Source organism: Petaurus breviceps, unplaced genomic scaffold, assembly GCF_028583685.1.
Source record: "Petaurus breviceps papuanus isolate PSGF00001 unplaced genomic scaffold, PetGlider_PUasm1.0 90825, whole genome shotgun sequence".
Lineage (NCBI taxonomy): Eukaryota > Metazoa > Chordata > Mammalia > Diprotodontia > Petauridae > Petaurus > Petaurus breviceps.
This window is the reverse complement of record NW_027187353.1, coordinates 16,533,897-16,548,027: the sequence shown is the minus strand read 5'-3', so window position 1 is coordinate 16,548,027 and position 14,131 is coordinate 16,533,897. Positions and strand designations below refer to the sequence as shown.

The following is a 14,131-nucleotide window of genomic DNA, read 5'->3' as shown; positions in this document are numbered from 1 at the left end:
TAAGTTTGACTGGTGAGTTTGACACCTCTGTGGTACATAATTATGGAATTTCAGAACATCAGAGCTGTAAGGGCCCCCAGAGGTCATTATGTTACAGCAGGAAGAGTCCTGGATTTTGAGTCTGAGGACTTTGGTTCAAATTCAGACTCTGCCACACCCATGTGACCTTGGCTGAGTCCTTTCTTAGCTTCCTTGTCTATAAAAATGGTAGAGGTGAACTAGATGACCTAAGCTACTTATCAGCTCTAAATGGATGCGCTCACAACCTTAAGAGCTATTCATGTCTTCCCATTACCTACAGAACAACGTTCAGAGTATGTCATTCAAGGCTCTTTCCACTTAAACCCAACCTACCTTTCCAAACTTGACCCCTACCACTCACGTTTACCCCCACCAGCCAAGCAAATTCTTAACTCTGTGCCTTAGCTCTTTGCTTAGAATGTTCTATTCAAGTCTCACTTCCTTTTGAAGGTTCTGCTTAAGCTGCACCTCCTCCCTGAAGCCCTCTCTGACTACTTCTGCCCCAGCCTACCTCCCCTCTTTTGCCTTTTCAGAACTCCTACAGCTCCCTTGGTACAGCAGAGGGGTGGTGAACCTTTGCTTCAAGGCCACATGTGGCCCTCTAGGTCTTCAAGGGCAGCCCTCTGACTGAATCCAAATATCACAGAACAAATCCCTCTAATAAAAGAATTTGTCCTGTAAAACTTGGACTCCATCAAAAGGTCTCCAGACTGAGACCATGGGTTCCCCACCCCTGGCATAGCACCTAATCACATACAATGTTACAAGGTTACTTATTCAACAATTACCAGTTACTAAGTGTCTGTTATGTGGTTTAAAAGAAAACTTCAGGGAATACAAAGTAAAAAACAAAACAGTCCCTGCCCCCAAGTAGCTTCCATTCCCTAGGTAACAGGGAGAATAGCGAGGGTTGGGTGGGCGTATATGATGGACTGCAACACATACAAAAATAAGGTAAAAAAAAAGCTGAGGAAAGAAAAAAACACAAAGGACTGATATGGGCTTTTGTGTGTGTGTGTGTGTGTGTGTGTGTGTGTGTCTGCAAGTCTCTCATTTCTTTAGTCTGCTTCATAGTACAGAGATAAGTGCGGAACATGGACTTTTATAGATTCTCTATTGAATTAGTTAATTAATTAAGGCATGTAGCCCCAAGTCATCCTTCTCTCCCAACACCACTGAATGGTACACTCTCCTCTGGCTGGACATTTTCTCAGGTTTATTGCCTTCTCTGGTTCTGAGCACACCCCTGGTTCACACCTGCTGGGCTCCTTGTTCACTCCTACTGGGCTTTCCCAAAGGACCTTGTTCACATCACACTTACTCATCACATACATCATTCATGAAAGGCAATGTGACACTAGATTTGGGGTCAGGAAGGTATAGGTTCAAATCCTGCCTTAGACATTTAGAATGAAAATCTGGTCAAGTCCAAGTAATCTCAGAGGCTGGAGAGTTGGAAATGGCCTTGGAGATTATCTAGTCCAATCATTTCATCTGACAAAGGAAGAAACTAAAGTCCAGGGAACCTAAGTGATTGGTCTAAGGACATGGGCTTAAAGAGCAGATCTAGACAGAACCTAGCCAATATGGCAGAGTAGCAGAATTAGAAATACAGCAGGGTCCTCCCCCACAACTACTGCACAAAGATCTAGAAAATGCACCAATCTTGGGGCGGCCAGGTAGCACAGCGAGTAAGAGCACTGGCCATAGTGTTGGGGGATCAAATCTGGGCTCAGATACTTAGCACCACACCCAGAAAAAACTGGCCGTGTAATCTTGAGCAAGTTACTTAACCCCAATTGCTTTAAAAGAGAAAGAAAGAAAGAAAATGCACCAATCCCAATCAGAAAACCTAAGAGGAAAATCACAGTAAGTAATTTTTACAGCCCAGGTTGGCAAAGGGAGATGGAGCAAAAAGTCTGCAGATGCAGGGGATGGGGTCTAGCCAGGAGCATTCCACACCTTCCAACTGAGGGATTGAATAAGAGCCTACCCACAACAGTGCAAGAAGAAGACCTAGATCTGGCATAGAGGGGACTGACAATGTGCAAAGAGTATAGACATGTGCTACTGTTATTCACTACAGAGTGCTTGGTCTCAGATCCAATGTAGATTGAGGAGGGATCCTATGCCTAGGAGAAGGTAATTCAGGGCAAGGAGTTATCACAAGCCCTGGACTGTGTAATGATCAAGAAGCAAGCAGCAGCTGTGTCTTACCCAAGGAACAGAGCAGGATCTCAGATCAGTGGAATAAGCAGGGTAGGAAGCCTCCACCAAAGGGGAACCTGCAGTTCATACAGAGCTTTCCAGCTGGATAACAGTAAGCAGAGTCCAATAGCAATCTACTGGAGCTCTAATTAGAGACAAGTCCATAGCTGGGTTGCTCAAACACAAACCTATGTCAAGAAGTTGCAGAGATCAGACCAAAAGGTCAGCACTAAGACTCAACCTGGATTACATTGCTTTTGGAGCCAACAAAAGCCTGCAGGTCCCCAACCTCAGCTGACCCTGAAATCATAGAGCAACACAACATGAATATCCTGAAAAAACAGCAGCGAGACCAAAGAGGACACAAAATAGAACCACAAAAGTGTGCACAGTCAGCCATGCCCTCCAGAAACAAATAGTGCCCATCCCTAATACAGGCTTAAATCAGGAATTAAGGCTGGGAAAAGAGTCAGAAGAGAACTCCAAAACATTTATAAAATCTCAAAGAAAAACACAGTTTGGGAATAAGTTAAGCTAGCATTGCTTCAAGAGATAAAATAAAGGGTTTGGGTTTTTTTTAAGAGCTAAAAAGTGATTGTATAAATGAAATGAGAGCACTAGAGGAAACACTCAGGAAAGAAATTTAGTTTTGGAAGAAAGGATTGGAAAGAGAATTAGCAGTTTGGCATAAAAGGTACAAAATCTGCCCAAGCAACAGATTTCTTTAAATTAGAATGGAGTAAATGAAAATTAATGACTCCATAGCACAAGAAAAAAATTTAAAACAAAGTAAAAAACCCAGAAAAAATAAAATAAAATGTTAAGTTATCTTGTAGCAAAAAATAACTGACCTAGAAAGCAGATTGAAAAGAGAGTGTTTAAGAATGATTTCACTTCCTTAAAGTCATGACCAACACCCCCCCCAAACCTAGATATCATGTTTCAAGGAATCACAAAAGGAAACTGCCCAGATTTCTTAGAACCAGAGGACAAAGTAAAAATAGAATAAATCCCACAGGTCATCTCTTGAAAGAAACTCTCAAATAAAAATTCCAGGAACACTATGGTGAAAATCCAGAGCTCCCAGGCCAAGCAGTCAGAATGAAACAATTAAAATATCGTGGAACCAAAGTCAAGATCATACAACACTTAATGGCTTCCATCTTAAAGTATCTGAGAGCTTGGAATATGATATTCTAGAAGGCAAAGGAGTCAGGATTACAACCAAGAATAACCTACCTAGTAAAAGGAAAAATGGATACTAAGTGAAATAGAGGACTTTAAAGCATTCTTGCTGAGAAGATCAGAACTGAGTGGAAAATTTGACATTCAAATAGAAGTCTCAAGAGAAGCATAAAAAGGTAAACATGAAAGAATAGTCAAAAGGGACTTAAAAAATTAAACTTTACGTTCCTATACAGGCAGATGATACATATAACTTCTAAGAATTGTTTCATCATTAGGACAGTTAGAAGGAGTCTAAATAGACAGAGGCCATGGGTTTGGGTCCAGTATGTTGGAATGACCTCCAAAAAAATGAAGGGAGGAGAAAGAAGGGTGCACAGAGAGCAGGGGGAAGAATGAGGTAGAATGGGGAAATTTTCTTGCATAAAAGAGGAATATAACACAGAACTTTTACAGTGGAAGGAAAAATGGGTCTATATCCCAAAGACATCAAAGGAAAAGAAAAAGGACTCACATGTACAAAAATGTTCATAGCAGCCCTTTTTGTGGTGGCAAATAATTGGAAATTGGAGGGATACCCATCAATTGGGGAATGGCTGAACATGTTGTGGCATATGATTATGATTAGAATACTGTTGTGCTGTGAGCAATGACAGGGCGGTAGTTTCAGAAAAACATGGCAAGACCTATATGAACTGATGCAAAGTGAAGTGAGCTCAACCAGGAGATCAATGTACATGGTAACAACAATAGTGTAATGATGATCAACTGTGAAAGATTTGGCTACTCTGATCAATGCAATGATCCAAGACAATTCCAAATGACTCATGATGAAAAAATGCCATTCACCTCCAGAGAGAAAATTAACAAACTCTGGGTGCAAATTGAAATATAATTTTCTCCCTTTATTTTTCTTTCTTTTTAAAAAAATATGGCTAAAATATGGACATATGTTTTGCATAATTTCACATGCACAATTGATATCATATTGCTTGCCTTCTCAAGGGGGTGGGAGGTAGGGAGAGAATTTGGAACTCAAGAAAAATAACTTAAACTATATACATTTTTAAAAAAGAAAAGAAAATTCATTACCATTTCCCTCATACCAACTCCAGGGCCTAGAAGGGTGCTTTGGAATTCTTCAACTAAAATGAACTAGAATGTCACTCCTGTGGGCACTATCCCCCCACTCCCTTCACTGACACAGATTACAACCCATCAGTTCCCACTACTGCTGCTCTCCAGAGTAGATGGCCTTTATGAGTTCTTGTTGTCAAACCCCCCCTGTAATGCTGGTTATCCAGCTTTCTTGTAATGAGCATCTCTGCTCTTAGCTAGGCTTAACTAGCCTTGTGTTAGGGAAAAGAAACCACACAGATGGTCACTGGGCCTGTATTCAAAGCCTCCTACTTGGGAGGATTGTCAGAGCCTGTAAGGTGTTGGTGTAGGCTTCAAAATCCCAGGGTCACCATCCAAGCCAGAGTGGGCCACCCGAAGGGAACTTCAGTGAGACAGGCAGGTGACTCCTAAATGCTCGTGCTGAGTGAGTGAATGAAGAAGAGGCATTCAGTAACCATCACTAATAACAACAGCCAACATTTATATAGTACTTTAAGTTTTGCAAAGCACCTTATAAATTAAATTTACATTTGATCTTCATACTAATCCTGGAAGGTAGGTACTATTATTATCCACATTTTACAGATGAGGAAACTGAAGCAAACAAAGGATAAGTGACTTGCCCAGAGTCGCACAACTAGTAAGTGGCTGAGGCTGGATTTGAAGTCAGGTTCCTCACTTCAAGCCCAGCACTCTCTCCATGACTTCACCTAGCTGCTACACCATGCAATCTCAGGGCCCTCCTCCTACAATTTAGGCAAATTTATAAAACAATCAATAAGAGGGACCTGAGGCAGTTGTGTACTGGGGGAGAAAGCACTCCCCAGGAGCTCCCAAACCAAGGAAATGAGAGAGACAGACAGAGACAGACAGACAGACAGACAAAGAGAGAGAGAGAGAGAGAGAGAGAGAGAGAGAGAGAGAGAGAGAGAGAGAGAGAGAGAGAGAGAGATGGTTTGTTTTTCTAAGTTGTATTTGTTATTTAGGAAGGATCTGTTGAAATGAAGGAAGAGAGGAAGAGGGGGAGGTACTGGGAAACAATATAAAATTAAAATGATAATTAACAATCTGTGTTTTAAAAGAAAAGTAAGCATTCATTAAATAATAATTGTTCTAACATTTACATAGCACCTCAAGATTTGCCAAGTACTTTACAAATATATCTCATTTGATCCTCACAACAACCCAGGGAAATAGGTTCTCCTATGATACCCATTTTACAGATGAAGAAACCGAGGCTAGGGAAGCTAAGTGACTCACCCAGGTTCACCCAGACAATAAGTGTCTGAGGTCAGATTTGAACTCAGGTCTTCCTGACTATAAGTTCAATATTCTCTCTACTGTGTCAACTAGCCATCAATGGTTTGGTAAATGGGGAACTGCATTTTGATGAGTGAGGTGATGTCCCTGCCTTCAAGGAGTTTACGATCAGGACAGGGATGCCAAATTTAGAGCTGGAATAAACCTCAGAGATGAGCTCATAGGACAGATGAGGGATCAGAGCCAGAGCAGTAAAGTGACCTACATCTGAGAGATAAAGCTAGAGCTCAAACCCAGGCCCACTAACTCCAAAGCCAATGCTCTTCCTACATCTCCGCTGAGCCCTGCTGCCTCCCTAGTGAAGGGGTGCCATGTGCAAAGAGCTATGAAACTGCTTATCACAAGGCAGGATGCTCTCCCCTCCAAAGCTGCCTTTCAGCTATTTGGTAAGCATCTCCTAAATACCTATTTATTTATCTGCTGTCTCCCCAATTAGACTGCAAACTCCTTGAGGGCAGGGCCACGTCTTTGCCTTTTTTTTGACCCTCAGTGTTAGCACAGTGCCTGGTACTTAATAAGGTACTTGATGACTGTAGTAAGTACTTCCTGACAGTGGCATTCCTGCCCTCCAGGTTACCTGCTTCTATTCTAGCTGGGCAGATCTGCTTCATACATGAGTCAAGTAAGAACCAAGAAGCCAAGCTGTGGGCCCCTAGGGGGAAGCCGAGAGAAGGTCAGAGGAGAGAATGGTCATCTGGACCAGTCTGCCCCAGAGCAGCTTCTGTTCTGACTCTGGGCAGGGGCCCCAGGAAGTGAGCCAGCCCAATACTAGCAGGGTCCTGCTCAGCAGAGTCAGCACGAAGGGATGGAAAAGAATCAAACTTGTGTTTCCACTTGCCGGACTTCAAGAACCCCAGAGGACTGAGCATTGTTGTCCTTTTTCCAAGTGGCGGGCTCAGCTGAAGCCACGCATGGCTGAAACTTCAGCAGTGAAGGGACCATGGTGGGGGAAGATCCTGGCAAACATGTAATTATACCCTAACTTTTACCACAGCATCAAGGCAGATGTTGGCATTGAAAATATGCTGCCAGTTGACATGTGGTCTCCTAATTGCAGCCCCTCTGCCAGAGCTCCACTGTCATCTCAGTTTTGCCTGAGAGGGATTTGTACGGCTGAGTCTGGGCTTAGCCAAGTTCTGGATGGACTGGGCCAGAAGGAACATGTTGTTAGGAAGGAAGACGGGAGGAAGCAATGCAGCTCGGATGGATGGTCGAATCAAGCCAGGGTTTTTTAAGGACAGGGAAGATCTGAGTGGTTTTGAAGGCAGCAGGAAAGTAAGAGACAGAGAGAGACGCTGGGGGAGACTGTGGGGATCTGCTGGAGAAGTCAGAAAAGGATGGGATCCAGAGAGCATGGAGAGGGGCTTGTCCAGGAGGTGAGTCATCTCCTCATGGGAGCTGGGGGAAAGGAAGAGATGGTGAGTGATAGAAAGGAGGAGGGAGCTCTTGAGGAAATGACAATTTTCTGACAACATCTAAGACCAGGTTCTCAGCTGACAGGTTAGGGGAGGAACACTGTGGGAGCTTGAGGAGGCATTAAAAGTTTGTTCCAAATCTTTAGATATTGGCTAGCAAATTGATAAGAGAAAAGTGAGAGCATTGTCTTGTTGCAGTGAGATCTTGCTGTGGATGACAGGTGTGGGAAGAATTACCAACAATGATCATGATAACATAACAACCCTATGAGGTAGGGACCACAAAGATTACTCCCATTTTACATATAGGGTAACTGAGTCTCTGGAAGGTTAAGTGATTTCCCTATGGTCATGAAGCTAGTAAAGGTCTAAAGTAGGATTTGAACCCAGGTCCCCCACATTGTAAGTGTAATGCTCTATTCACTCATCAGAGGTATCAAACTCAGCAGCAATGGCTTTGAACCAGATTAAAATGTAACTGGGAAATGTTAATCAAAATAAATATAAACACTATACAGCACAGATAATGTTAACTTGAGTTTGCTAAGTCAATATGGTTCAGAGGTCCTGCAGGCATGACAGAAAGGGAATCATCTTCCTAAGACATAGATAGTCTGGACCATGTCGCTTCCCTGGCTCACAAGTCTTCGGTGGCTCCCTAGTACCTCTGATAAAGTACAAACTCTTCAGCCTGATAATTAAGGCCTTGCACAATCTTGCATTATACCCCCTGCCCTTCCTCACCTGCTCTTTGCATTTAAACTACACTGGACAGCCATCTTCATCTCCAAATTCCATACACTGGTACAGGCCACCCTCTATAACTGGGACCCATTCCTTCCCCTCTGCCTTCCAGGATCTTTATTCTCCTCAATAGCCAGTTCAGGTACCCTCTCCTCCGTGAAGCCTTCCCAAATCTCCTGGTTGTCAATGCCCTATCTCTCCTCACATCACTGTGCATTTAGCTCCATACATGTTATATCTCTCATCCCAGTGGGGTGTAAGCTCTTTGGGAATATTACAGTTGACACACAGGAGGTGCTTAATGAATGTTTGTTAACTTGAATCCCAGCAGCCCTCAAGTAACAACAGAAGGCAGAGCTGCTATTTCTTCAGTGTCAGAAAAAAAAGGATGAAGCAGGGGGCAGGGGGGGAATGGAGGCACCAAAAGCAGCTGGTTCTCTTCACAAGACACAAGGAGAAAGGTAACATCCCCTGACAGAGAAAGGGAAAACCCCCTGACATAAGCCCACACAGGGGATAAGGCTGACATGATTTTTTTGTTGATTCTCCAAAATGCTAATTCCTTGTTTTCATCTGAATTTTATCTAGGATTTAATTAGTACATGCTTTCTCATAAGGTCTCCTTGGATAGAATGTAATCCCCTTGAGAGCATGGAATGTTTCATTTTTGTCTTTGCATTCCAAAGGCCTAACTCAGTGATTGGTGCATAGCAGGAACCCTCGTAAAACTTAAATTGACTACATTCTTCTATAGGCATCTTTTCCCTGGACATAATTCACTAAGGAACGAAGCAGTAAGGCATCTTGAAGGGGAGACAAGAGGCAGTTTATCCCAGGCAAGTCAAACCACCACCACCACCATTCTTTGAGACCACAAGCCTTGGGAAAAGTAATGTCACTCAAACCATGAGACCTGCTTTTAGCCTATCCTGAACAGCCATCATTGTGGAGAAAGAGCCCATATTCCTCTTCATCACCAGCAATAACTGTTGTCCAACAACCACAAAGAGACATATAAGTGCAGTGACCCTAGTGGTAGCAACACCCCCTATGCCACCAGTCCAACTTCCAGCTGGGTCCTCAGAGCCATCATCCAGAGGCAGCTCATCTGGAGAACAAGCCAGCCATCCCCACCAATCGCTAACCAACTGCCCCTCAAGGGGTGTGATGAGGCATCCTGAAGGAGAATAAGAGGCATCATATGCCAGGCAAATCAAACCAGCACCACCACCTTGACCATCACAGCTTTGTGAACCCTGATGGAATCAGTCCGACACCCTGAACCCAAAAGCCTTGGCAATTGCAATTCTTCCAAGCCAATGCCCTCAGCCATCATACTGGAAAGCAACTCCTGTGAAGATGAAATCAGGCAAGAGCTCATACAGGTGCTACAGTCCTAGCTATTAAAGATTCCCAAAAGAAGCCTTTGATATTGGAGAATGGTTCAACATCAGGAACAGCTATCATTTTATCAATGGAAATGGCATTTAAAAAGAGGTAACACATCTCTTTTCTCAGGGCCAGGGGACCTTTCCATCTATCTTGCAATTGGAAGCTTCCATACGTGCTGTTCTACCATTAGAAGGTGGGCTCTTTTAGAACAGTTACAGTCTTACTTTTCTATTTGCATTTATAGATCTTAGTATATAGTACTTAGCATATAATAAGTGCTATATTCATGCAGTCCTTAGAGCATACATGGACTTGCCCTTCCTGGTGAGTTATATAGAATGTACAAAATATTCCTTGCCTATATCCAATGCAACGTGTGGAGGCTTAGTGAGCCTTCTTCCAGCCATGAGTGACTATTAGGCAGATACTATTTGTCCACTAAAAGTTTCCTAATTGACCCCAGGGTCAAAAGGATCAATAATACAAGACAGGTTGAGACAGAGAACTACATAGGAAAGAAAAGATTCCAGCTTTGCTACTTTAGTGACTTTTGTACAAGAGGAGAATTGCTCCCCTGGGGTTGGGAAGAAATATTTTGTAATTACTGTTCTTGCTATACCTTCTCAGTAAATATCCTTTTCTAGAAGGTAATATAGCTTTACTGGTTGATTAGTATTGGGGAACACAGCAGATGGGGGCTCAAAAGTGAAAGTACTAGAAATTGTTACCTCTAAGAGTTGTCCTTAGAACCCTGAGGGAAGATGTGGCATTCTCCCCTCTGGCAACCTGTCAGTGTAGGGTGAGTGACCTCAGAGGGGGTACTATAACAACATGACAGGCTCTTTAAAGACCCACTCTGATTTGAATCTCCAGTACATTCCAAGCCCTTTCCCCCTGCCCCTCCAAAAACAAACAAAACCAAAACTGATACATAAAAGTTGGGCAGGTGGGCCCAATTAACCAAAAAATTCAATTACCCAGAAAGCACCATTCCCCAAGTATTCCAGTTAAATCAAAGCTCTAACATATCACTGTATTTATGATAGGGGCTTGCAATAAATACTTGGTGAATGAAATCATTCTTTAGCTTACAGTTTTTTTTTTTAAGTTTAGCTAATCCTTTCATGAGTCACTAGCAATAATGACCTGCATTTGAATTGCACAGCATTCACTTCAAAGAGCCTTTACTTGGGTCATCTCAAATAGGTCCTCAAAATAATCCTGAGAGCTCCTGTTCCTGGAGCCCTTCCGAGTTTACAAAACCCCTTCCATGCATGGTTCCATTCCATCCTCCCTCAACCCCATGGGGCAGCTGATCTAGGTATTATCATTCCCATTTATAGACAAGAGGACTCAGGATGAGAGAGAGGTCACACAGCAGGTAAACAACAGAGCAGAGAGTGGAACCTAGTTCTTCTGACTTCAAATACTTTAATAATTAGAATGGTAATAATAATTACAACAACTAGCATTTATATAGCATTGTAAAGTTGGCAAAGTGTTTCACAAATATTTCATTTTATCCAACAACCCTAGGAGGTAGATGCTACTGTTATCCCATGTTACAGATGAAGAAACCAGGCAGTGGTTAAGTGACTTGTCCAGGATCACACAGCTAGTCAGGGTCTGAGGCTGGATTTGAGCTTGGTTCTTCTTGATATCGTGTCCATTGCTCTATCCATTAAGCTCCCTAGATGTCTTTTTAATTTCCATTTTAGGTGAATGAGGGAAGGAACTAGGCTTGTGTCGATATAGGGATATATATTTCCCATGCTGGGAAATCCCTTCACTTTGACAGATTTCAACCCAGCTCTGACTTAGATGAGGCACTAGGAGAGGCCTGAGATACAAAGAACTTAATTAGTCAGTCAGTCAGACAAGAAGCATTTATCAAACATCTGCCATGTGCCAGATACTGTGCTGAGGACTGGAGACACAAAGAAAGGCCAAGGCAGTCCCTGCCCTCAAGCAGGGTCATGGGGGGACCTAAGCCTAAGTGTCCAAGTACTCTGTTCACTACACTGTCCTTCCTCTGTCTCCATTTCACTAAGTGAAAATCCAATGACCTGTTCAGGATTTTGATACGTGAGCAGCAGAGCCCAGGCTTTGTGCTCCCTCTCCCCAGGCACTGCCCAGCACTCATTGGGTGGGCACACGCCTACCCGCCCACCCACTGACACACAGAGAGTCTCACTCAAGTAGTACCAGGACACTTACCAAGCCGTTGCAGGAGCTAATGGCAGCAAAGCCACCTTCCAGTGCAGAGTCATGAACCTCTCCAACCAGGTGACAAGCATAGGAATGTGTATAGGGATGGATCTTGGCATGGGTGATGCCTCCATACCGGGTCTCACTCACGAAGCCGGGCGCCAGGAGCTGGGCATTGAGGCTTAGGTTAAACCTCAACTCCCGCCCCTGGTATAACAGCTCATAATAAGTGGGAGAATTGGCCCTGGATAGGAGGGCCCTTCTCCGAAGCAGCCGGGGAGATAAATCATAGGAGAGAAAGGAGCCGCCAGCATCTACCCGGATGGGGTGCACGATGTCCAAGGAGGGCTGGCCCCAAGGGAGCGTCTCTGAGAAAGAAAACCAGCAAAGAGTCAACGTGCAGCCAAAGCAGCCAAAATATACAAAAAAGGAGAAATGGTTCTAAACCTATTGTCACCACCAACTCATTCAAGTGACCTTGGGGAAGTCTCCCCCACTCCCATGCCCCCATGAACCTCAGTGTCCTCTTTAAAATAAGATTCAGAAAAGAACCCTAAAACAAAGTAGAATTCTGTGGAAATTGGGATGACCAATCTTGGTCCCATGGAAGCCATGAAGAAATGAACATGCTTTCCTTCCTTGAAAAGGTAGAGGGCTATGGGTACAAAATATTGCATATGCTGTCCAACCTGGTCACTGTGTCTATGACTGTGCTAAACTGTTTTTCTTTATTATAAGAGAAGGCTCACTGAAAGAATGACGTGCATGTGCCCGCGCATCTGGAAGTCACTATTTTATAGCAACAAAAGGAATCAATCAATAATACATTAACTTTAAAAATAGGAAAATATAACAAAGTGATTGAACCAGATGATCTCTGCCCCTTTGTGTTCTAACAGTGTGCATCTCTCTTTGAATGTCTATATCCCCTGGCTACCACATGATCCTCTCCAGTCCCCAAAATATTTTTCACAAAGAAATGTGGGCTTCTGCTACCTACTTCCTAGCAGAGAGCTTACGGATTTGGGGTGCAAAATGAGACACATTTTTGGACATGGTCAATATGGGATTTGTTTTTCCTGATTACACATATTTGTTATAAGGCTTCTGTTTTTCTTTCTTCCCCCCAAATGATGGGGGAAACAAAGGGGAAAAAGGGGAGAGAAAAAGGGTGGTGAAAAGGGTTGCAAAAAAAAAGGAAAAGAAAGAAAAAAGGGTCATTGAAGTATTTTTCTGGGAAATTAATAATCAATTTATTATGACTAGCAAATAATCAACAAATTGTGGTCAGTGGCCCTCTCAGAAATGAAAGATCTGAAGCGCTTTTTAAAGCATAGAGAAAAGAAGGCCAGGAAGAAGCACAGACAGGCAGGACAACTTTGAAAGTTACATGTCGAATTTATCAGATACTTAGAAGTAAAAAAATGGGCTGCATGTAATAGAGATTAGTCGTTTCACATACTTTTCTATTGTGTGTATGGAAATGGTCATTTTTTGTGATGTTTTGAGTTCTGAGTTTTAAAGAAATGTGTACTCTGTAGCCTATCACTTTCTATTCATATGACATTGGGAAAGTCACTTCCCCTATTTTCTGATCTATAAAATGAGGGGCTTGGATCAGATGATCTCAAAGATTCCTGCTCAGGTGTAAGTCATCTTATAAGGTTAAAGACAGTAAGATTTTTAGTGGTAGAAGAGACCTCAGATATCTCCTAGCTGGCAGCTAGCCAAGAAGACTGGAGTTCAAATCCTGCCTCAGATACATACCAGCTATGTGACCCTGGGCAAATCCTTCATCTCTGTTTGACCCAGTTTCCTCATCCACAAAGTAAGGATAATAACTTATCTTTATAATATAATATAAATTATATAATTTATAATATAATATAATAACTATATAAGGATAATAACAACTACCTTTAGGGTTGTGGGGATCTTAACACAGTGCCTTGTGCTAAGAAAGCACTAAAGAAATGTCAGTTATTACTTTTGTTAATCCTCTCCCTCCCCCCACCGTGAGAGATATGGAAACTGAAGCCCCAGATGACTTGGTCACACAGTCAGTGGATGGCAATGCAAGGACTGAAATGAAGGTTTTCTGGCTACAATCCAGCACTCTTTTCCTTATATGTCGAATGAATGAATGAATGAGTGAGTGAATGAATATGCCACAGACTGCATTCAATCCTGGATCTATCATTAGTGAGCTGTGCAACCAATGGTGAAAGTTCTATTCAAAAAGTATATTTCTGTTCCATATAAGGCATAACAGTAATAATGGGAGCTGTCCAAAAGCAGAACAGACAGCCTCAAGAAGTAGCAAGGTCCCCATTAGTAGAGTCTAGCAGAGACTAGATAACTCCTTTTCCAGGACAGCAAAAAAGGGGTGCCTAGTTAAGTTCAAGTTGGAGTGGACAAACTCTTAGGTCTCTTCTAGCTGAGATCCTATGACTCGACTCCTCTTTTCTTCAGCCACAGCAGGCATCTTGTGTATTGTCTCCTCCATACCTTTGTTTACA

General features: G+C 42.8%; 1 protein-coding gene across 1 annotated transcript in view; it reads right to left on the bottom strand.

The window, feature by feature from the left end:
• ADAMTS7 (ADAM metallopeptidase with thrombospondin type 1 motif 7) overlaps window positions 1-14,131 on the bottom strand; it is a 163,231-nt gene that overhangs the window by 142,452 nt on the left and 6,648 nt on the right. The window contains exon 2 of the mRNA XM_069071387.1: window positions 11,622-11,980. Within this exon, the coding sequence (XP_068927488.1) occupies window positions 11,622-11,980 (359 nt within the window). The remainder of the gene's footprint in view (window positions 1-11,621; window positions 11,981-14,131) is intronic.